This window comes from Manihot esculenta, chromosome 15, assembly GCF_001659605.2.
Source record: "Manihot esculenta cultivar AM560-2 chromosome 15, M.esculenta_v8, whole genome shotgun sequence".
In the NCBI taxonomy this organism is placed as follows: Eukaryota; Viridiplantae; Streptophyta; class Magnoliopsida; order Malpighiales; family Euphorbiaceae; genus Manihot; species Manihot esculenta.
The window spans coordinates 9339779-9365009 of record NC_035175.2 but is presented as its reverse complement, the minus strand read 5'-3'; the positions used below and the strand labels follow the sequence as shown (position 1 = coordinate 9365009).

General features: G+C 37.3%; 1 protein-coding gene across 5 annotated transcripts; it reads right to left on the bottom strand.

Moving 5' to 3' along the window:
- Positions 1-129: 129 nt before the first annotated feature.
- LOC110600996 (protein MEI2-like 5) lies at positions 130-6713 on the bottom strand. 5 transcript variants are annotated; one of them, XM_043951304.1, is made up of 13 exons: positions 6410-6711; positions 5599-5719; positions 5337-5480; positions 4774-5249; positions 3951-4109; positions 3720-3836; positions 3456-3607; positions 2927-3018; positions 1881-2832; positions 1695-1779; positions 1528-1596; positions 1141-1320; positions 130-757 (listed from the first exon to the last, which is right to left on the bottom strand). In XM_043951304.1, exons 2-13 carry the CDS (start codon positions 5627-5629, stop codon positions 629-631), a joined length of 2586 nt encoding a protein of 861 aa, XP_043807239.1. In that variant the 5' UTR covers positions 5630-5719; positions 6410-6711; the 3' UTR covers positions 130-628. The 5 variants fall into 5 exon arrangements, with proteins under 5 accessions (XP_043807239.1, XP_021593654.1, XP_021593657.1 ...); XM_021737962.2 differs by having other exon boundaries at positions 5599-5694; XM_021737965.2 differs by having other exon boundaries at positions 4945-5249; positions 5599-5694.
- Positions 6714-25231: the final 18518 nt, after the last annotated feature.

The following is a 25231-nucleotide window of genomic DNA, read 5'->3' as shown; positions in this document are numbered from 1 at the left end:
TTTGGTGATGGGAGGTTTATAATGATTTTAAATGACGCCATAAAAGTCTAACTGCTGGTTATTTCTGAAGTCGCAATGCAGCAAACAGCAAATAATATACAAGACCTTAAACCGGCCCAAACAACAATGTTTAATATACCATGCGATGAAATTCTATTTCGAGAACAATTTTATGAGAGCAACTCCAAAAGAGTCGATCTCACAATCTATACAATTCTGTGAAAATTCCAATGTTACACCATCGACCCTCAAAAATCTGAAAACCCCAAAGACTATACAACTCATATTTTCAGAATAAGTTATGACATCCATATCCCAGAAAACAAAAATGGTTCCTGGAGAGAAATCATGCACAAGTCGGTGTTCTGTGCAGTCAACAGCAAGAGACCTCACTTCTGCCCACTTTTGTTCTCCTCCATCAACTACAGTAAATCACTGATCAGCATAGACACCAAAATGCTCTGGTTGCTTCTTTTAAAGCTGTCACTAAAGACTGTCAAATCTGCAAAAGCATTCTTTTCTAAACTTTATCCTAAATTTATACACTTGAAATATATACGCAGAGGTTAGCACCCACAGCCACCATCATCTAAAGCCGTAGGCCATCTCTTCTCCTTCCAACAAATTGTTAACTTTTATCTGATTTCTCACCAGAGCCATCCATTGTAGGGCTTCCTGGCGAATCTCCAGATTGTGAGCCATCTGGCTGACGGAACTCGATGTTCAAACTGCTGGAGGGTAAATGCTCCAGTACAATCTGCGCATAGAAACAAGTCTTTAGTCATATCAACAAAAGCTATAGCACATCTGCCCGACCATATGTGTGGGTGCATGTGATAATAATAGGATTGACTATATTCCCATTTGCATGGAGATTCTAGGGTCAAAAAAGCTGACTTTAAGGGAAAACATCATTCTAGATGAAAAAATATATATATTTTTTCAGTTATTATGACTAGAACATGTCAGATTTAATTTTAAATCAATATGGTACCCTCTAACTAATATATTTAAGAATGTGTTTTTCGCAATGGCAACTTCAACAACAATACCAAATAAACAAACAAAAATACAAATAAAAAGAAATTGCAAAATCCCACAAGAATTCTCAACACTTCCAACCACTATTTAATCTCATACCTGATCGCCTGCCTCCTGCCCCTCTGAATGGAACAGAATTGGACGGCAGCGCTTATCTTCATTCATTAAGCTTGAATTCTGAAAGTGGGTCACAAGGGCTGCCTTCCCTTGGATTCGAGCATATGCCAAAGACGCAACTTTCTCACTGTTAAACTTCTCCCACTTCTTACCATTAAATGCCTGCATAAATTTAGACACATAAATAGATCCAAAAAAAAATATTTCTAAATTAGGATTCCTCCCAAATTTGAGATAAGTCATGACATATATACCATCTGCACAACTGAAATCAATACTTCCAATGAAAATTACACGCTTGACTAGACATACCACATTATGCAAGCCCATGATGAAAAATTAAATCCTAAAACAAGGAGGGAATATAACCTCGTAAAATGGAATGATATGTGAAGGAGAGAGCATATTGATGAATGCATAACCCACATTGCATTTATTCTGCACCCACAGAATATCTCTCAGTTGCAATCTTATAAAAAAAAGAAAAAAGAATACAAAACATATTAAATGTCATCTCAAACGCCCAAAGAAATTACCTTAAAATCAATTGGCAAGTACAAAAAATCATAAGTGCCCCTGTGACTTTCATCAATGGCAGCCAGCAACATCTTTGAGGTGTATCTAGAGGATGACATAAGAACCAGAAAATAAATAAGACTGATCTTTTAACAAGATAACAGCTGAATATTGACAGGCAAACAGATTATGGAGAGAGTTCTTACTTGTTCGGGATATTTTTTATCATTAAGGTTGTCCGAGTATCTTCCCCACTGATAATTTTATCCAAGTCCAGCTGAAACTGTTTCTTGCTATCTACTTGGTTCCCATTATTCTCAACCCGTCGACTCCGCCCGCGCTCAGGAAAACCCTCCATGCTGGTGGTTGCTAATCCAGGGTATGGGCCATTACCTAAAAATACAGGATTTAGCCTTGGTGAAGACATCATTCTGTAACTTGAACCATTTTCAGAAATATTTCTTGGAATGGTAACACCAGTATTCATGGGCCCATGAGCACCCATATTCATCATGAAACTTCCATCATTATGTCCCAAACCCATGCCTCCAAATGCGACAGAACTCATGATTGAGGTATCTGGTGACTCCGGGAAAAATCCAAAGTGCCTCTTCAAAGGAACCCCAGATGGAGCAGAACCAACATGATGATGGTTTTGGGATGAGGCAAGCAAAGAACCATGTCGACCCATGTATGACAAGCCATGACCATTTGCATTGGATGAGAATGGATTGCCCATAGATGGTGTTGTCCAGGCAGATGAAGTGGCACGATCTGTGTACGCATTTGGGCTTCCCCAGAGAAACTGTGGGCCAGACAATGTTTCCACAACAGATCCATTAGATGTTGAAGGACCACCAAAGGATGACATACTTCCATGGTATTGATTCAACTTTGACTCGGGCAATGAATGCGATAGTTGGAATGCAGCTCCTTGGGCTGAATTCATGTTTGCAAATGTATGCTCCCGGAGACTACCCCTTCCTTGGTCTTTGCCGATAGGTGCAACTTTCACAGAATTTGATACTTGAGAATGAAGAACTGAAGCGAGCCCGGGCAAATGGTTGCCAGTTGGGCTTAAATTCCTGAAAACAGGGGATTTGCTAGTGCTTTGCAATGGACTATGTTCCCTGGGACTGTTGAACTGTGCCCAGTTACCTGTCATGAATGTTATTCACTTCAGCTTGTAAGAGAAATAGCAAATAGTTTTATAACTCTAATTTACATGTGACTTGAAGCATCTCAAACCTACCTGGTGGAGAGTTGGTTATTGGTGAACCCACTGGGGGCCAGAAACTCCGGGATTCATCTTGTTCAAGCTCTTGATTCAGTTGCAACATCAAGCTGTAAGGTGGAAGGCACAAAATCAATAATCTCATTTACAAGAACACTTCAGCAATAATAATTTCAGAAATAAAATAGTACGAAAATATTCATTTTAGCAATGAAATAACACTTTAGATCCACAACTTTTAGAGAGAGATCGCAAAAATACAACAGCTTATTGATAACAATAAATAATCTCCTAATAAGTAATTGCAGTCAACAAAATAAGTATATGAAAAAGAGAAATTTAATGCAAGTTACAACATGGGGAAAGAAAAAGAAAAAAAGGAAAATATTATTTGAGCTGTTTTCTCATTGGATGCAAAGCACACTAAAATATTTGCACCTATGCAGTTCAAGATCCAAAAGTAATTATAAAAAATCAATTAGAACCAAAGAGAGATTACCGGTTGTTACAGGTCACACCAAGAAAAGAACAATGACAAGTTACTTACTTTCGCCGCGCACCACCAGGGCGGCTAGGTTCAAGCTTTATGCGTTTACCAGCTATGTCACTTCTATTTAGCGACTTAAGTGCCGCTTCAGCTGCTCTCACATCATAAAACTCAATAAACTTATGGTGCCTCTTATGAGGTGTTTCCCTTATCTGCTCTTGCACAATGAAATACGGATATGCATAAATGTTAAACCAACTATTATTTAAAAAGATGGGAGTATGGTAAAAAACTAAAACAGCAAGCTAGGGAGAAACTCTTCACCTCTTTGACTTCTCCATAAGCCCCAAATATTTGCCGGAGGTCTTCATTTGAGACTGATGGATCCAGATTAAAAACAACCAGGGTTCCTTGATTGATATCCTTGTCTGATGGATTGTCCTGGTGTGCATTTAGAAGGGAAGGGGGGGGGGGGGAGATTATAAAGATAGGATTGAAAGGATGGTATTAACAATTGAAAATGGAAGTATTAGTAATTCAAATTCTAATATGAACCTTAGGAATTGAGAAGTGAATATCAAGTTTCCTCCGTCGTAAAGGCTTGTTTTGCAACGCACGCATAGCAGTTCTAGCGGCACGAATATCATAATAAGATATCATCACAAAACCCCTATGTTTACATGCCGTGTAGAGAGTTCTAATGTCGCCATATTGCTACAAAACAAACAGTAAAAAATAAAATAAAATAACATTATGTAGATGAAGCCACGAATACAGCAATCAACAGCCTGAACATTCAAAATTTGAATACTAATTTCCATAAATTTTCACATGGTACCAACTTTAAAGCAGTTATGAAAAACACCTTGCACTACTCTTACTTTCAGTACTCAGCAGACTGTTATACTTGGAAAACAAGATTTCTAATGAGACGAGTCAGAGTCATCTAATTACATAACTAGTCCTGTTAATTATAGTGATCCACTGCATTTGCACCGAGTGACATGTTTCTCGCATGTTTGTAAACAACTTTACTATACGATGTATTTTTCTGCAACATGTATGGTAAAACCATAGCAGGGCACATGCAAGTTACAATAAAGGTTAAATACTCAAACTTGTTGCCGTCAAGTTGCTAATATGATGCATCCTAACTCATGTAAAGCCGATTGCTTCCTTTTTAAGCATGGTTGACGAGTTCTATCCTAGTTACATGCATCCATACAACATCAAGTTTCACTTCCAATAAATGTGATATCTGAAGTTTGCAAGAGATTGCTCACTTCCGATAAACAGTATTAATGTCAAACTTTATCCCATATGCCAGTCAACTAAAATGAGATGCAAAAGCAAGCATGCATACTACAAAGTGAATTACCTCAAAGAGAGTTCTGAGTTCTATGTCTTCAACATTACTATTAATATTTCTAACAAATAAAGTTCTTGAAGGATGTTCACCATAGGGATGTTCTCCAGCAACTGTTCCCACACCATTTGGAAGACCATAATGATGCATCCCATTCCCAATGACACCATCAGATATATTTACCTTTGAGATGCACATGCTCAGGCTCTCTTGTGGATCATTTTCAAGTTCCATACCTCCTCCACTACTAAAGAGATCATAATCTTCCAAGTCCTCCAATGAACCAGGCAGTCTACTAAGGTCAAAATCTTCCATGATGCCAGCTAAAAGCTCATCCTCATCATCAGGAAGCAAACTTCCGATTGCATGAGTTTCAACATCTTCAAGTAAATCACTACCCTCCACATCCTCGTCTTTTCGAAGATTATCTAAACTAGATGAGGCATCATCAATAGACTGATGACTACATTCTGTATCATTCAAATTCACTGCAAGTTTTTGCACAAAAAGCTAAGCTAAGAACACCAACAATATTATGGAGGGTGGTAAATATTTAAAGGACAGAAATCACTAACGCTTTTCATGCGGAAGCACGGGTAATGAGCTAGAAAAAAGGGTAGCATCACTTGGAGAATTGTAGCTGTCAGATCCGGATAAAATTCCCAATGCTCTGCTTCCCACTTCCTTGCATAGATTCACCGGAGGATTATTGGCAGGAGCTAACAAGAAACAATTCACAAAACTTATAAACCAGAAAGACACTCATTTTTATACCATTAGAAGAAAAATAATAAAAAATGATGGAGATAAACTCCAAGAAGGAAGCCAAGAAATTACCCGGAGAGAAAGTATTTGGCGACTGCTTCATCGCATCACCTTTCTACAGTGAGACAAAACGACACCCACCAAAGAAGGGGGGAACTTGATAAAGATCTACTCCAGTTAAGAAAAAGGAAATCTATAATTATAACGTTACTCTAGTCTGAGATATCATAGATCTTTGAGGGAAATGATTACGACCAGAAAGTAAAAACAGCAAACAAATTAACAAAATCACACGCATGGAAAACCTACGTGGACATGAGAACTATAAAGATTTAACATAATTTTTTTCCCTGAACTGAACGGAAGGCCCACAAACAACCACAAGAAAACTTTCGTCACGCAAAAATAAAGAAAGCAAAAGCATCAAATTGAAACATTGTTATTGTCAGAGGAGCTAAGCTGTGATGGACAAACATTACCCAAACCTAGAGCATGTAACTGCAATCCGCTTGGACAGAAAGCAAACAAGTTCCAAATAGGCGCAACCAATAATCCAATAAACGCTAATCTTCCAAGAAACAAGAGCATGGAACAAAAGAGAGAGAGGTGGATAAGTAGTTAGGGAGAAGAGAATGGGGGCCAGAGGATATCTGAAGTTCAAATTACTACTTAGCACAACAAAGGAAGAAGCAAAAACCCAATTCCTAATTGACCTCAAAAAGGTCAAATCAGTATTCAAATTCAAGAAAACCAATAAACCCAGCAGCATCAAGACCAAAAAAAAAAAACAAACTTGAAACAAAAAGTACCAATTTGATCAAACTCGTGCAACGCAAAAATTTCCCATTAAAAAGCAAAGAAATCAAATAAAACAAACGATTACCTGAATGAGACAAATAAAATGAAGCAAAGATTAACTGAACCACGACAAATTGAGCTCTTCAAGATCACGCATAGAGCGACAAGGAAGAAGCAGCAGCAGAAGCAGAAGAGGAAGAAAGGAAGAGACGTAAAGAAAGAGAATTTGTTGTGTGCACTTCCTTGTTACTGCTAATGACTACAAGTTCTCTCTCTAATTGGAGAGAAAGTGATGATTGGACGATGGGAGTAAAAAGAGCAGAGAATGATTGAGAGAGAAATGAAATGAAGAGCGAAGAGAGAGATTATTGTTGTGAATGCAGGGTGTGGTGATTTAACTGTATTTAAATCTTCTTTGGTGTCCGCTATGGTGGACTTAACAATTTAATAAATGTTCATTTAATAAATAAATAAATAAATAATATACAGATGGTAACATTATCGTGCCATATAAAATTTCACATTTTGGATATATCTTCTAAACAATTAAACCTTATGGTTTCCGTATAATTTCCATTTTGCCACTCGTGGGCCCCAGTTTATCCTTTGTGATACATTGTATTTGTATACGTCAACAGTTACATATCAAGATTTTTTAAAATAACATACAAAAATAAATAATAAGATATCATTGAAAAAATATATAATTTGATATTTTACAATTTGACTAGGTGAGATTTAATTGACATGTGGTGAAAAAGGAAATGTCACGTGATTTATTATTTTATATAGATATATATATATTAAAATTTCAAAAAAAAATATTACTAATTAAAATTCAGAAAAAACTTATCTAGAAGAAATAATAAACATAATTAAAATAATTGAATTTATTTATTTATTCATGATATACTTTCAAATAAAATTACTTTGATAAAAAAAATAATTTGTATTGTTAAAATTATTATTATTATTATAACCTAAAATCTTAATTTTTGTGGCATATTAAATAAAGTAGATAGTAAATTAATTATTTTTAAAAATAAATTAAATGAAAAGTGAAAGAGCTCATAAAATAGAAGTATTTTTTTTTTTTTAGGGTTAGAGAAATAGAGGAAGTGGTAAAGAAATAGTACTTATAATTTGATAATATCCATTTTTAAGATGAATACGATATAGTTTGATTTTTTATTTCTTTAATGGGAAAGTGGTTGAATAGAGTAAAGGATAATTATTTGCCACATCAGATATTGATGACGTGTTAGAATTTTCCATCGCAGCTTATTATATAATATCCTAATAAAGGGCTGCTCTGTTTTGGAATTACCATGTGTGATACACTTTTATTTGTTTTATAATTTAAAATATTATTGTTTTTTTTTTTTTACTAGCATCCGTAAAGTTTAGAATTACAAACTCTCTTTTTTTAATTGAAAAAAAAACATATTAAAGCTAACATGTGTGATAATTACTTTATAATTTTATACTTTCACATAAAATATTTTTTATATTTTTAACAAATAAAAAATTAATTATTTTTAAAGAAAGAATGAATTACTGTCTTTACTATAAAAATTTTATTAATACTGATAAATCTTTTTCTCCTCCTTCTCCATGATAGATATTGTAATATCCGGCTAGACCCCGGTATCGGAATTCCTACGTTCCGGCGGATTTTCCGTTGGAAGTCGGGATTCGAGGATGTCGGAGCTTGCCCTAAGGGTATAAGAAAGGTTTTTAAGATGTTTTTTTAAGTGTTTTTATCAATCTGCATGTTTTGAGTTAAGAAAATTGAGTTTTGAAATGAAAAGGCCAAGGGGACAAAAGCCAGGTTCGGCCGCCGAAGGTGAAGTTCGGCCGCCGAAAGTTGCATGGTTTCGCATGCACGTTAGGCCGCCGAAGGAAGAGTCGGTTGGCCACTACAAAAGCCCCTTTGCCCGAGACTTGAGTGTTAAACACTCTGTTTTTGGGTCAAAGGTAGGTTCAAGCTCTCCTTGGTGTGATTTCTCATGTTTTCCTCAAATCTTGCATGTTTTAACTTGATTTGAGCTTTGTTTTAGAGATTTGAGCAAAAGGAAGCAAAGTTGAGCACTTGGAGAGTTTAATTGAGTTTTCTCCTATCTCCAAGCTTGGATCATCAATCCTCTAGTTCTTCAAGAGGTAAGCATGGATCCTCACCTCCCCTTATGTTTAAAGCAAGTTTTAGAAGTTTTGGAGAAGTTTATGGCATGTTTTGGGGTATAAGCATGAGTTTGAGCATATGTTGCTCATATGCATTTTGTTGTTGTTTTTGGGGCTTGAACTAGTTTTTAGGCCTCTATATGTATGAGTTATGTTATATGTTAGTTGAGAAGTGTTGGTATGCATGTTCTGGGTGTTTGATAGGAGTTTGGAGGCTGAGAGCATGAGTTGTGCTCGGATTCTGCCTTTTTGGAGAATCCAGGTTCGGCCGCCGAAGCAAGGTTCGGCCGCCGAACCCCTTGTGGAGGCAGTTTCGGCTGCCAAACCTTGCCCCCGAAAGCTAGGCTTTTGGGTGAGAAAGGGGCTTTCGGCCGCCGAAAGAGGGAGTTCGGCCGCCGAAGGTGCATGAGTTTCGTCTCTGGACGAGACTTTCGGCCGCCGAAGGTGCCGCCGAACATGCATGAGTTTCGTCTCTGGAGGGAGGTTTCGGCCGCCGAACCAGCCGCCGAAAGTGCCCAGTCCAGCCTTCTTTTGCCCATTTTTCCATGCATGCCTATGATGTTTTAGAGGGGTTTTGGGGAGATAGTAGGAGTTATGTTTAAGGAAGTTTGGTCCTCATTTGAGTCCACCTGTGTAGGTACGGACCCGAGAGACCAAGGAGGCCCACAGAGTTAGAGTTACAGAGACTGCTCAGCAGTTGACAGAGGTGAGTGGAACAGAACTTTATTTTAAAAGTTAAGAACTGTTTTAGCATGATTCATGCATCATTAATGCCATGTTTATGTAGGATGCTTTGCATTAGTATTCACCAAGTTGATGCATTGCATTATTACTTGTATATGTGGATTGGACCGAGGCGATCTCAATAGCCCATAAGTCTGTCATTATTGTATGTCCTGTGTGAGCTCCTTTGGGGCCGGGCATTTACCTTGGATGAGTCCTGTGAGAGCCCTTATAGGGTCGGGCACCATGAGTAGTTAGTGAAAGACCTGTGTGAGCTCCTTTGGGGGCCGGGCACTGACAAAGGGAGTTTTGGGATCATGTCCAATCCGAGATGTGAAATGTTTGTGCAGTGATGCATCATATGATAGCATGTTTTAAATGTGATTGTTTTTATAGATTCCGCTCACTGGGCTTTAGCAGCTCATCCCTCTCCCTAACCCCATTTTTTCAGGGTCTCAGAGAAGAGAAAGAGAAAGAGATAGCAAGGGTAAAAGGCCTATGTACTAATATAGAATAGTGGACATGATAATGATGTACAGTACAGAGTTTATGTAATGTATAGAAATGATGTAATAGTAAGTTATGTACTGAGTTATAGAATTGTGCTTGGCCCTAGTGTATGTTTATCCCTTTGCACATGATCATTTTATGTTTATGTTTTATGAGTGAGATAATGTTGTTATGAGAGCTAGGCTTGGTGCATGGTAGTATTTCTATCTCTGTAGTTACTGTATGGTACCATAGCAGGTATCACTCTTCGAGTGCATACAGACAGAGCATGCATAGTCTAGGCTTAGTTGATAAGAAAAGTTTCAGTGTTACAGAAAAGAAAAGATAGTCAAGCAAAGAAAAAAAAAAAAGAAGAGTAAGTAACAGTTTTAAGCTTAAGTATGATCATGTATGGGATTTATCAGGTACACAGAGTTGACAGTAGGCTTACTACGGGTCCCGGCGGCCTTAAGCCGATCTGGATCCTAGTGCCGGTGATGGTCCGATAAGCGGGCTGTTACAGATATGATTTTCTTTTTGGTCCATCATATGGGTTCATCAAATGGATCTCTCGATGTTCTATTTGACGAAGGGGCCTGCAAAATAGGGAAAAATGGTCAGGGATCTATCGGGGATGCCTCCGGTGGAGACCCTCCGATGCCCAAATCAAGTTTATGATATAATATTTTATAGATAGGCCTGAGTTTCAGAGAAAAATATGGAGGCCCTCCAGAGGAAGAAGAAGAGTGAAAAGAAAAGAGCTTGCCTTTTTTCCTGCCCCTCCACATCTATAGTGCTACCTGTCTGTGTCCTTCAGGCCCGTACGTATGGATGTGTCAGGCCCTTCTCCACGCAGGCGGCCATTTAATTCATCCTGGCACGCATGCGAACAGGGTTGGTGAGTGATTGGGCCTACTCCCCTATTGGGTTTGTGCTCGTATCTGATCCGGATTGCCCTGGGTCGCTGGCTCAGGCTCATGAAGTCGAGCCGTCTTTCGAGTATATGATCTGATGGGCTTTGGACCTGTGGCCTTCTTTTGGATCCGACCTTATTCCTGGGCTAGAAAAGATCTGGAGGTTATCAATTGCCCCTTTACCTCCTTAGCAGTTATTCCATGACTGGTGAGGGGGTAAATACTTAGGCTCCATTAATGACCGTGCAGCTCGAGAACAACTCTTGTCAAAACGTCCTTTACTTGCCTTATTTCTTTATCTCTTTACTTTGGTGTTTAAATGTATGGCGATCTAGAGATGTGTTCTTGATGATGAATGATATTTCACCTCGCCCTGTGCATTATCATTATTTTCTACTCAAACTGTCTTCTGACTTTGTCAATTTTACTTACTTGATGGACCAGGCTAGCTCTACTGGGACTTTGCTAGTCGAACTGACCCGGGCTAAGAGCTCGAAGTTTGGTTAAGCTTCTGACTTGCGAGTTTTTCTTATTCCCATGAGGGCATTTCTGTTTTTGACTTACGATCTCGTCACTGTTGCGAGCTCGGATACATAATACCTAGAGAAATGTCTTATTTGTATGAGTGCCCCACTTTAGATGATTTTAAATCTTGTTCTTGTTACGAGCTCAGACGCCTTGTCTCTCTTGAGATAACCTTTTGGCAGTCAGTGAGGTTTGAGCTGTGTGCTCCACTGGGATAGAGAGCTCGTTCTTTTTTCATTTTCCTCTTCCTGGGTTATTCTTGCTAAATGTTTGTTTATTGCAAATTAATCCGAGTTGTGAGCACGGTCCTTTGCCTTCGTTTATCCTTTTATGCGTTCTTGCATTTGTGGGCCTTTTCATGGAGGGAGCTCGATTCTTTTGTATCCTAATGAGTCAGGGCTTTCTACTGTCCCATTCGGTCGTTCAGAAACTTTTTACGTTGCTCCTGTCTCCTTGATTCTTTATCTGAGCATTTGACTCTCGTGTATGTATCGGTTAGTTGGGTTTTTTTCCCCCGAGTGTTCTCTGGGCTGTCTACCTTCAAGCGTTTTGCGGGCTCTTTGCTGCTTAGGCCTCTCTCTAGGCTAGTTGAGCTGGTTTAGCGCTAGCGGTCAATTTTCAAGGTCGGTGCCTCTTATGATTGCCCCTGATTCTTTGTTTGGTTCTGTATTTTGGTATGCATTTTGCTTAGGATTCGCCTCGCCTTAATTTGGTCTGCCTATTGGATTTACCAGTACCGGGCTCATTTTCTTGAGATTAGCATGGTGCTTTGGCGCTTTGGCGCCGTGAGCGTTGCATCGGCCTTTAGCAGGTCGCATTGTTACACGATACAGGCATTGGGGCGACTTAGTTTAATTTCGTTATATGTTGGTTATTTTGCAAGATCGAGGTCTTATTAGCCTGTAATCCAAGCTCTTTCGAGAGGTCGGATTCAAATTCTTTTATTTCTTATATCGAGGTCTTATTAGCCTATGATCCGAGCTCTTTCGAGAGGTCGGATTCAAATTCTTTTATTTCTATTCCAGCACCCTCTTGAGGTCAGCATGGCACTTTGGCGCTTTTGGCTGTTGTGCGAGATCAAAGTCTCTTTACCTTATGACTCGAGCTCCTTTGGGAGGTCGGAGTTTAGCTTTTCATTTATGGTCCCGTGCCCCAATCTTTTATGTGAGGTCGGAACTATGTTCTTATGAGTTGTTCTAATATGTTGTCATTGTATACCGCTGTTTGCTGTGAGCATGTGACACCAGAAGATCTTTGGGGACCCCGATCTTTGGGGACCCCGGGAGATCTTGGGGATCTCGCCGGCCGTTTTTTGCTCTGGGAGATCTTGGGGATCTCGCCGGCTGTTTTTTGCTCCGAGAGATCTTTGAGATCTTCGCCGGCCGTTTTTGCTCCGGGAGATCTTTGAGATCTTCGCCGGCTGTTTTTGCTTCGGGAGATCTTTGAGATCTTCGCCGGCCGTTTTTGTTCCGGGAGATCTTTGAGATCCCGGTTTTGTATCCGGGAGATCTTGGGGATCCCGGTCTTGTGCTTGCCTGAGGTCTTTGAGCGAGATTCAGGATTTTTCTGCAAAATAAAAGCTTGCACAGAGCGTATATAACGAGGATGCTCATTGTTAATTCAATAATATTCATCAATAATATGTCGCACATGTCACTTAGTTTCATATTTCGGATGAATGTAAATATTAGCTCTAATTAATAATATTAGCTCATACAATTTAGAGATTCAATAAATAATATTGTGCATGTGTAAATTCCTTTTAAATATTCTAATTTTTAATTTTTAATATATAAAACAATATGCTTGAACACATAAAATTTTGTAAATTTAATTTTAAGTATTATGTAAACTTTATAATTTTACAGTCAATAATAACTGTAGAATGATAAGTAAAGTGAAAGTAGTGATAAGAAGCTCTCAACTTTGAAGTTTATCTGGTTGTGATGATGAATAATAATTAATTGTTTGTAGCAGGAGTGGATTGGGTGCAAGCTACTTTTAACAAATTGTTTACAATGGCATCACTGTAATATTTGTAGGGAATTTGGATACTTACCTCCGTCAAGAGCCACGTCGACTACCTATGAGTGGATCCTGTGGACGCGTGGCTTTCTCCACTCTCATCAAACTCCATCTTGAAAAATTTACAATTTTGTTGATTGGCCGACCTGCTCAATCAGCCGTCGTGCTCCACTAAACCCAAGTTCAAGACTTGCACTCGTCTTCAAGCTGGCCAACAGGGCCGAGCTCCTTTCAGTCTTGCTATTTCGATTGGCCGACCATCCCGTTTTCCCCAACTCATTTAATGAAGGGACAGAAGGAATAAACGGAACAGGAAAGAAGGAGACTTGTATCATCCACTTGAACCTCCACATTCACATACAGATGACATGCATTCGAATCTTGAGGGCAGTCTGGCCATTCGACTAGAGATGCGAGACCGACTACTTCTTCCGACCTATCCAGCTTGATCTGCTGGAGCCTTCCCACTCAAAAGTTGATCACCGGGTGGTGTCTGCTTTAATTCTTGAAGGTTGTGGTTTCTTCGTTTGCAGACGTGGTGTTGGCTTCATCATATCTTCCTATCTGGCCCATTTCAGTGTTGCGCCGACCTCACTTGTTGGAGCTCGACCAGACCAGCGACTTCCTCCTTAGGTCGACGTGTCTTTGGCACTATCACGTCTGTCTATCTGGTCCATTTCTGCGTCGCGCCGACCTCATTTGTTGGAGCTTGACCAGACCAACAACTTCCTCATCAGGTCGGCGCGTCTTTGGCAGCTCGAGCTCTTTTCACTCTTGCTCTCCTCTTTTTTTTTTTTTTTTTTTTTTTAGAGAAAAAATTAAATTTATACTCATAGACAAGTACTCTGATATGAGATTTTGCTTCGCCAGGTTTCAAAGAAAAAATCAGCCGTAATAAAATCTAATAAATATTAAAATAGACTATCTGAAATACTATCAAAATATTCTTTTAACACAATGAACCTTTCTTTTCAGCTGGATTATTCGCTCAAACTTTCATATCTCATGTGGATCTCAATGGATGGATCTGGAAACTTTAGAGATAGTAAAATCTCTTTCGTTCCCACAGACGGCGTCATTTGATAAATCTTTTTCTCCTCCTTCTCCATGATATATCTGGTTTTCTTCTTGGTCCATCATATGGGTTCATCAAATGGATCTCTCGATATTCTATTTGATGAAGGGACCTGCAAAATAGGGAAAAATGGTCAGGGGTCTACCGGGGATGCCCCCGGTGGAGACCCTCCGACACCCAAGTCAGGTTTATGATATAATATTTTATGGATAGACTTGAGTTTCAGAGAAAAATATGGAGGCCCTCCAGAGGAAGAAGAAGAGAGAAAAGAAGAGAGCTTGCCTTTTTTCCTGCCCCCCTCACATAGTGCTACCTGTCTGTGTCCTTCAGGCCCGTACGTATGGACGTGTCAGGCCCTTCTCCACGCAGGCGGCCATTTAATTCACCTTGGCACGCATGCGAACATGGTTGGTGAGTGATTGGGCCTACTCCCCTATTGGGCTTGTGCTCGTATCTGATCCGGATTGCCCTGGGTCGCTGGCCCAGACTCGTGAAGTCGAGCCGTCTTTCGAGCATATGATCTGATGGGTTTTGGACCTGTATCCTTCTTTTGGATCCGACCTTATTCCTAGACTGGAAAAGATCCGGAGGTTATCAAATACTATTTTAAATTTTAAATTAAAACTAAGTAATTAAAATAAATAATTTTGCTAAAAAAATATTTTTCATATAAAATATTTTACGTTTAAAATGTTATCTATTTTACTTAAATAGACGGATTGTTGAAATGGATTCACTTGTGTATGTTTCCCATCACCACCCACCAACTACATCATCCATCCAAACACAGTAAAGCCAAATGAAAAATCGACAATAACAATTAATAAGATACTCAAATTTAAAAATGCACATCTTTCATCGAAAATCGATCCATTTAAAATAGCATATAGCTACCATTATCGCTCCAACATCGATTGTTGTGATGCATGTATCCACTGTCACTGTGAAATCACTGAAACAATTAAGGTGATAATCAAACACAAATACAGCATGCAGATATGAAAAAAAAAAAAAAAAAAAAAACACAAAGATTAAACTTTTGACAAAAGCAAAATAAATTAAGTTTTGCGTAAATAATAATATGAGTACAAGAGAAGTGACACAACAGAAGTTACGGTAATTTATTGTCTACAAGAGTATGAATGATAATGCAGCTGTGCCATTCCGAAATATCAGTGCTACTATTAAATGAGATTTCTCCAAATATTAAAAATAAAGTAATTTTCGAGAAAAACGAACTAAAAATTTTAGACTTTGCTGATTTTGCTTATATCCTTGTTGTCTTCTTCGTTTTCTTCTTGATTTTCTTGTTGGGTTTAATTTTGCTTAGTGAAGGTTTGTTAGGTGTATAATTTTCTCTTTCTCTCCTTTATTCTCTCTTCCCTTTCTCTTCCCTATTTTCCTTACCAACCCAATCTTCAATTATTCGCTTATGACTCTTCACGTTTTATTATCATAACTTATGTAGTTATCCAAAAAATTAATCATAAATTATATAGTCCTTCAAATAACAAACACACTAATAGTAAACAAAAAGAACTTTTAATTTTTCAAAACTCATGGACCTTAGTAACTTTTTTATATTTTAAATGTCTTTTTATAAAATTAAAAAAATTATTTGACAGATTATTTAATAAAAAAAGAATAATTGATTAAAGCACCTTTTTGTTTTTTTTTTTAATTTTATTTTTCAATTTTAGGAGGTAAATACGAATAATTAATAAAAACAATAAATGCATCAGGAAATAAAGTCAAATTATAGAGTGAAAATGATGACATTGTGATTCTCAAATCGTGCGAGTACAATACAAAGGATGAGATTGTAGCTGTGGAAAATCTCCACCGTTGATTGTAATTATACAAAATTTTTCAAAGATTATTATTGCGGTTCAAAATCTCTATCACCGTACAAAATAATTTGCAGGTTGAAGCACGTGCGTGGTGATTACAAATGGATAACTGGAATTTTTCATGAATTTTAATTTTTAAAAATAATTATAATATTATTAAATAGTGAGTTTTGTATAATATTTTAATATACTTGCAATGTATACTTTATAAAGAACTAATTAATTTATATACTAAATTATTTTCTAATAAGATTTTAAATATGAAAACATTAGAATATATAAATAAATTATTATTATTAAATTTATAAAAAATACAAATAATTTATAATACTAACAAATAAAAATAATTTTTGTGCAAGTAGAAACTATTAATTGAAGAATTAACTTTATCGTATATCACTAAATTTGAGGCAATAGACTTCCTCGTGAGGACACTTGTAATTTTCTAATTAAATAACAATGAGGTAAAGAAATGAAATATAAAAATTAAAAAAAAAATGAAGAAGAGTGCTGAGGTAGAATAATGACGTAAGAGATGAAGAAAGCATCTCTGATTTTTTATTTTTCAGATAAAAACAATTATATATATATATAATTATAATATTTTTTCTCAATAAAATAGGCAGTACTTTATTTTATGGGAATCACATAACGGGTGAAAATACTAGCATGGCCACCGAAAACGTGGTTGGCAAATTTATTTATTTATTTGTCGTGTATAAATTATAAATTAATTACAGAGATATGCCAAAATTATTGTTTTTTTTTAATTTTAATAAAATTTTATCATGTGTTGTCACATGCAAATAATTGTTTATTAATAATATTAATAAATATAAATGGATAATGTATAAAAAATTTAAAACACATATGTGAATCGAAAATTTTTTCATTTTGTGAACTATTAATAAAAAATTTGATTTATCAAATATAAAAAATCAAATTAATAACATTCACTAGTGTATTAAATTTCGAAATAAACTGATCAGCCTTCTCAAAAATAAAAAAAAATAGACAGATCGATTTTCTCAAAACCGGTATTATAATAAGATTTTGAATGCCGACGTGACCGATTACAGTGATTGAATGTGGCTTATTTTTATATAGATTGAATGAATTCGGCACGACCTAATGAAATAAAGGAAAAGATGATGACCTTTTATGAGCTAGTCACCTCTTTAATACAAAATATGGATTATAAGCGTGTATATAAAGAGTACGAATCTGCCAATTCTGCATTTATTATTTTGTAACTTATCATTAATGCATTGCTTAACACAAATGTATAAAAATATCTCTAACACACATATACAAAAGTATTTATACTCCATTAGAAGGAGAAACGATACTATAAGTATTAATTTTATTCAAAAGTATTTATATAATAAATTAATCCCGAAAAGGATTTCTCATGTTTTTTGAAAAGAAACCTATTTCTCTCTTTGTGACAGAGAAGAAATTCGAAACCATTATTCTCTTATTTTTTTTATTTTATTTCCCTTTAACTCCATTAAATTTTTAGATATGACTTGAGTATTGAAAGATCTTCATCGAAAACTCTTCCGGTGGATCTTTGATCGTCTTATTTATCTTACAGAATCTATTTCTCAAAGTCAAACATAAAGTGGCTCAATAAACCTATTACGTATTAATGATTAATCCAGCGAATCCAATATCTGTTTAGGTATTATCATTTAGACGTTCCGCCAGATCTCAGCAATATTATAAATGAATAATTTGGTTATGAAATTTATATATGTAATAGGGGTAAATGAAATTTTTTATATATATAAATAATTTTTAACTGCAAACTATATACATTATTAAAATAAATATTTTACTTATGTAATTATTATATAGTTTCTTATATGTAGATGTTAATAATCACTTAAGTGTGAAGCTTAAATTAAAAATTATTTTTGCTAATGAAACTAAATTACTTCTCATAAATAATTAAAAAAATTAATATGTCATTTTCAATCAATATGTTTTAAATTCTAATTTATTTATTTCTCATAATGGAATTTGTGAAAGGAAAATGCACAAAATATCTCTTAAATATACCAAATAAAGGTTATTAATTTAGCATCAAGGCAGTGTGAAATCTCATTTCTTTAAGGACTTTCTTGTTTGACTTCTACTAATAATATTTAATTGAAAAGTTATTAATACAATATTTTTTATTTTTTATTAACTTTATTTCATTTTATAAAATCACAATTACATTTATTTTTTAAAAAATTAAAAAAATATATTAATCAAATCTAAATTTAAATTTGTTTGATTCAAATACTCAATTTTTTGGAAAGTAATTTCTAGAAAGTAATTTACTTACTCAGAGATAAGTAATTTCTCATAAAATTGAATTATCTAAAATATATATTAAGGTATGCTATAAATTATAATAAAATAATTTTTTAAATAAAATATAAATATAGAGTAATAAAGGATTAAATTACACTAATTTAAAAATATTTTGCAAAAAAGCATAACCATCGGTCAATTAAACTTGAGCTATAAATTAAAATTCCAATTACTTGCACGCATAGAGATAGAGGTGATGATGTGCGTTTGATTTCTTAAAAGCTAAAAATTCATTGTTGCTGCAATTTTCAATCTAGCGTCCTCCGAAATCTCATACCCAACTTTTTTATTTTATTTTATTTTTATCAGCTTTTCTTAAAAGGCCTCGCTTGTGGGGATGTCTTCTTATTTAGGTTGTCTCTTTTGCTCAGTTTAATGAAATTAATAAGGTTTTATAAATTGGAATTTTGAAAAAAAAAAGGGAAATTATGAGAGGGGACAATTTTGTAGAGAAGCGAGACGGCGTCGTACGTGGGTCTCCGTCACTATAAAAGGTACTTTCAACGTCAATATAATTGTGGGTGGCGTCACAAGAGTGTGAAAGCTATTGTCGCTAGTGCACAGCTCATTGCCTCCTTTTGCTTATTCTCGCATCATTACCCCCTTTACCTACAAAATAGTGTAGGATCTTTTTCTTTTTTTATTATTTTTTATATAATTATAATTAGCTACTGCTGCCACATGACCTTGACCCATGATTGCATCTGTTATTCTTGGCTTATATGGCAGTCTACTACTTTGTTCATCTAAACTCAAATATGGAATTAAAATATAAATATGAGCATGGGCGTCTTGGGTCGATTGGCCTTTACAAAATCTCCCTTCACGCCATTATACCGTGGGAGAATTCTGTACTTTGACTACACCTAAAACTGCAGTGCAAATTATTTACGAAAATTATTAATCATGTGAAAGGGCAATAGGACTGGATGTGTTTCTCATAACTATAGGTTCGCTCCACTATCCCTTCAGGTTTATTTCCACTGCTGTCGAGGGGTACATTGCCATTGGTGAAGGTGGAAGAAATATCACAAATTATTGATTCAGATACTTTCACCGTCCAGAACTCTGTCCAGTTTTCCAGTCCGTTAGCTACAACCTCCGTTAGTACCAATGCTAAATTTGAAGTGCGAAGCCCAAGGCGTGTGCAGGTTCATGTTTATTACATTACTAATACACATCCATCATATATTCCCTGCAACTTTAGGAACATTGAGCAAAGTTTATTCTTAATACGTTTATCAATCAACACGTATGAAAAGTAATACTGGCCTCACTCCAAGATACTGCATCAACAGTAGCAAAGACCATTTCCAGCCAACCACCATTGAAGTTTCCTATCTCAAGCCGCGATGCCCAATCATGATTATTGACCACATATCTCGATGGAGATCTTCCTATCTCGAGAGATGATGCTGGCAGCGTTTTTGTCCTCTTCAAGGAAGGCAGGGCAGCACTACCTTCACATCCTGACCCCTGAATGAATTTGAATTAATGGAGTCTTCCCCTCCTCTTGTTTTGGAGTAGTACAGCCCCTCCAATGTCTCGCTGGATTATGTATTATATTATATGATTAGCGTGGAATTAAGATACCGATTGACAGTATAGCTTTCTTCAGTCTTGTATTTCAAAATTTTGCTTCTAACAACCCATTAAAATTCTTGAATTTAAAATATTAAATAATGTTGTATGTTGATGTAATAAGATTACTAAATGTAAACTCAAAATGTATTTTAGTGTGTAGTGTCTCTCTTTTACTTTTTTTTTATTATTATTTTTTATTTTTTAGTGATGCGTGATCGTCGTTCTGCGTTTCTACTCTCCTGTCATAGTCACACTGATTATATGTACGAACGTACTGTGTCATTTTCTATCCTCAAGTAGCCATTGAATTCTATCCGACGCCATGTGAATATGATCTTGGACGTCACAGGGTTTATTATTTCACGAGTCCAAAAGGATAAACAGGGTCATGCCTGCCGGCTCGAGTCCGATCTGGCTCATCAAAGCGAATTCTGGGCTTATACGTGAGGCAAACCTAACTATTGGGTCTTAATTGGGTTGAGACTTGGCCTTTTCAATACGGGTCTAGCTTGAGCCGGAGTGTCAGAGCCCGGTTATCATCAAGTGCCCATTTACCTACTCGTTAATTATTCCATGATTAATGAGGGGGTAAATCCCGAAACTCCAATTATTACTATGCGGCTCTAGAAGAGTTCTTTTCAAAACACCTTCTCTTTGCCTTTTCTCATTTTCAAACTTACCCTTTTAATTTCATTTGCTGCTTTGCCTCTTGCGCTGCTTCTGCTATCTTACCCTTTCTCTTCCTTATAATTCATCATTTCTGATTCGAGGTACGTCCTACTCTTCTCATGGCTGCTTCTAGAATTCCTGGTGTCCTCTATCACCCCTTTCTCTCTTTCTCATTACTTTTCCAACGACTATTCTAAAACCACCATTTATAGGATTAGGGCACCACTTCCTAATGAAAGGATTATTCTCCTTCGCTGACGGGTCTGATAGATGTCCAGCAAGGATGCAATCTTGTATTTTTTTATTAAACAGCGTGATTTCAAGCTAACTTTCCCTTTTACCCCTTTCTTCATTGAGGCCTTTTGTTATTTTAAAATGACTCCTCAAATAATTCCATCTTGTTTATGTGCTATTTCGAGTCCGTTTGAGTGTGCTGGGGTTTTTCCCCTTCTATTAAACTGTTTTGCACCTTTTTTCGACTCGTTAGGTCTATCAATTGGTTCTACTACTTTGGTTCTCGGGTTGGGTTGTCTATATTTGCTGGGTATAAGGACTCAATAAAAGGTTGGGCCGAGCTTTTCATCGTCGTCGAGCTAAAAGAGAGCTCGAGATCAATTGAGATGTCGACCTTTCATGAAGGGAAGTCCCCCAAGGCTATAACGACTTTTCTAGGTTAAACCTAGTAGACCAAGTTTGCATTCTCCGACTGACCTTTGTAAAGAATAAGTATGAGTTGAGAAGTGCATGTTTATGTCCAACCTGCAGGACTGTCGGAAAGCTGGTATTCTTTTCTAGTTTTCTTTCCCTTTGTGTTTTCTTTTGTTATTTTGGGCTCTAACTGAATTGGTATTTTCTTTTCAGCTTCTGCAGTATCAATGGATACCATCAAGCTCCTAAAAATTTCACCCTATCCCGGGAGAGCAGGAAGGCTACTCTGGCTGCTTTTAAGGCCAACAAGACTGTAGCTGATGTGACCAAGGAGGTCTTTTAAGCTGCGGACCATGCTTTTGTAGCTCGTCGCTCTACCCCTATCCCTTCTCTGGCTTTGGTGCCCGCGACGGGGAGCTCTCGCTCTGCCGCCTCGAGGACGTCGGTACCCTCTAAAGCGTCGGCTTCTACCAAGACTCCTCCTGCTACCAAGGAAACCTCTAAGGAGCCCATCACGCTTAGTAAGTCATCTAGGAGTAGCTCGAAAGAGGACACCAGGACTGCTCCCCTGGATGTTCCACCTATACAGGCCGTGGGAGCTATCGTGATCGGGGGCGGGGTTGCCAAGTGGGCCCAGACTTCCGAACTTGTGATCGAGGGCAGGGCTGTTAAGCGTGCCCGAACCTTGAGACTTGCTGGGGTAGCCCCTTCTCCCCCAGTTGATAAAGGCAAAAAGGCAGTGGAGCACCTAATATCTGCCACAGTCAACAAGTTATTGAACACTTTTAAGGTGACTGCTGAGTCCATGCTGGCCTCTACAGCTAGGATGCTGTGCGAGAGGATGTTCAAGGGGGTCTCAGATGCTTCTAATCCCCGCTTTCTAGCCTGCTCTACCAAGCAACAGACAGTCTTTAGCTCGTGCTCCCTAGAGAACTTTGGGGATAGTTTGAGCGAGATGTCCCTCATGGTAAGCTATCTGCCCTCTTGAGAGTATTTTTAATTTTTTAGCTTTCTTAACCTCGCTTTCACTTTTCTGTGGTAAGCTTTTGGCATGTTCATGGAAATACACGCTCGGAACCGGTCCTTTTAGAGTTTGGTGGAATAGCGTATCGCTGAGGAACGCTGGGATGAGAATATGATTGCCACTGGTAAGGCATGTGGGCACATTATCGAGTTCTAAGGGCAAATCGAGAACCTCACCAAGTAGTTGGGGGAGATGAGTGAGGAGGTTACCAGGGTTCCCAACGAGCTTCTGTGGCAGAGTCTCAGTGAGATGAAGCCTTTGACAACAGTCCACCTTGAAGGAGATCTGCCGTCTCCGCGATGAGGCCGAGGCCTAGCGCAACGAGTCTTTGGCTTGTGCCGCTGTCCTCTAGCAAGAGCTAAACAAATATGTTGAGGAGCTGAGGAGCATGACTTCGACGGCAAAGGGCCCCGACTTCAATAGCAACAATTCCGCCAAAAGGTTTCTGCCTTGGAGGAGAGGTGTACTTTGTTGCTGAGGGATGCCCGGGCTGTAGAGGATAGGGTCCAACAGGCCTGTGAGGAGCGGTTGCAGGAGTACAAGAACTCTGCAGAGTTGAAGGACAAAATTCGGCAGGCCTGTGAAGTGCAACTAGAGGAGTATAAGTCCTGAGCGGAGCTAAAGGAGAGGGTATACAAAAGGCCTTTCACATGTTCGTGCTTCTTAGGGTTTCTCGTCCCATCGTAAGCCGCCATTGTTGGCATCATGAATTTCTTGGGAATAGTCTCTTACTGAATCTATCTATCAAACGGTGATGAGATTGGTAATAGGAGACTACTACTGTCTTGTGCTTCTAATTCCGTTAGTAGTTGTTCTTTCAACCTTTCTAACTTCTGATCCACGTCTATATCCTCTCTCCTGGGCCTTTTGTCTAGGCGGTATTTTTTTCTAACTCTTAACTCTTTGACCTTTTCGCTGACTCGAAAGAATAGCTCTCAGCCCTATCATTCTCGATGAGTCTCTCACTACACTGTCTCTTATTCTGGCTATTGGCTTATTTCTTCGACTAGCCATCCTGTCATTGAGGAGCTTGGTAGTTTAATGTGGTTGGGGTTCATTGGCAGAAGAGGGTTTTAGAAGGCTTAAGGTAATAAAATTTTTTTATATTATTTTGTCTTAATTAATTTGAAAAATTATATGTAGTAATTGATTAATTAATTCCACAGACAAGAGAGAGATGGGATGGGCACTGTTCTAGGATTGGAGCATGTTAATCGATTTGCTTCAGAAGGAAACTGGGAAGCACTAGCAAATTAAGTGGTCCGAATGCGAAAAGTATAAGGTCAGTGTCTCAGGACACTGCATTGCATTTGGCAGTACTCAACAAAGGCAAGGACCAAGCATTACGCAGTCGACGATTCGCCGCTGCTGGCTGGAGGCGTCAATATCTCCATGCTGCAGAATGCGTATGGAAACACAATTCTTCACGAGGCTGTTGTGGCTGGAAATTTTCAAGCAGTCAGACTCTTGGTTGATTCGTTTCCAAACCTGCGATCATTTGGTTAAAAAAAAAATTTGGAGAAACCCCTTTGTTTAGAGCTGCTTCGTTTGGTCAGACTGAGATTTTGAAATTCCTAGCTGACCGAAATGATCAACTTGTTTTTTGAAAAGAAAAATATTATTAAAGGATTCATGAAAACGAAATGATCAACTTGTTAATGGTGGGCTATTACCTCTTCACCGCTGCTCTGGTGATGAAAGCCACCTGCAGACCGATGATCTTCTTGAAAATGAAATTGGCACCTCTTTTCTCCATGCCGCTATACAAGGGGAACATTTTGGTAAATACACATACACATATATATATAAATCGATATAATTAATAGAGCACGCAGGAGCTGCTGTTGGGGGAGACTGCCCTCCGTCTCGCTGCTTTCAAGAGTGGACGTCTCATGAACTGCTTTAAACAGCTCATTTACTTCAGTATATATCTCCCATATACCTACTTAACTATATAACTTTTACATATTAATTATACTTAAATTATATTGTTTTTTTTAAATAGAAATTAGGATTGAAAGAATATAAAATGAGATAATGTGCAAAAGGAGAACAAAAGAACTTGAGTGTAGTCGAATCGAATCATACAAAGATCGATCAATCATTCGTTTTTACTATTCAAAAAACCGTAAAGGTATACATAATTTTATTTTTTTTAATAAGTCAGTTTAATTTTTTCTTTTTAGTTTTAACAAAGTTAATCTATTTTTATTTAGTCAAATTTCTTATAAAAAAATTGGTTAAAACAAAGAAAAATGTTTTAATTAATTATCATTAGGTCTAAATTTATATTTTTAAAATAAAATATATAATTGAAATTATATAGGAAATGTAAGTATAAGATAAATTTCAAGTAGATAAATTAAATTAACTCGAATGGAATTAATTTGGATACTCTATCTACATCCTTTAGCTGTGGAGCACATCAACGAGGAGGGCCAAAACATATGGCATGTGACCGTCATGCACCGTCAGAAGGAGATCTTTGATCTTCTCAAGACTAAGAAAATGACAATGAGCAGCTTGGTTAATGTGATCGATAGAAAAGGCTATACTTTGTTTCACCATGTTGCAGACATCAAATACTACACCGAATCCGGAGGAACCAACGCAGAACCTGCTCTCCAGGCAGAGTTGATGTGGTTCGAGGAGATGTATGGATACATATATATATATGCCCTCCCTCCATATTATCATGAATTTCGCATCACGAGTAACCTTTATTAATTTCTACATACAAATATGCAGTTGGTAAAGGAGATCCTCCCTGATCATTATTGCTTGCATCGCGAGTATGAAGGGAAACGGAGTGCGGAAGAAATCTTGGTTATTAAAC

What these genes read in the sequence shown, in the direction of transcription:
- LOC110600996 (XM_043951304.1), bottom strand. Translation starts at nt 5,629, where the DNA reads ATGAAGCAGTCGCCAAATACTTTCTCTCCGG. An exon ending in GCCAAATACTTTCTCTCCGG is followed by an intron (nt 5,481 to 5,598) that starts GTAATTTCTTGG and finishes GTTTCTTGTTAG; the next exon opens with CTCCTGCCAATAATCCTCCG. An exon ending in AACTCAGAACTCTCTTTGAG is followed by an intron (nt 4,110 to 4,773) that starts GTAATTCACTTT and finishes TTTGTTTTGTAG; the next exon opens with CAATATGGCGACATTAGAAC.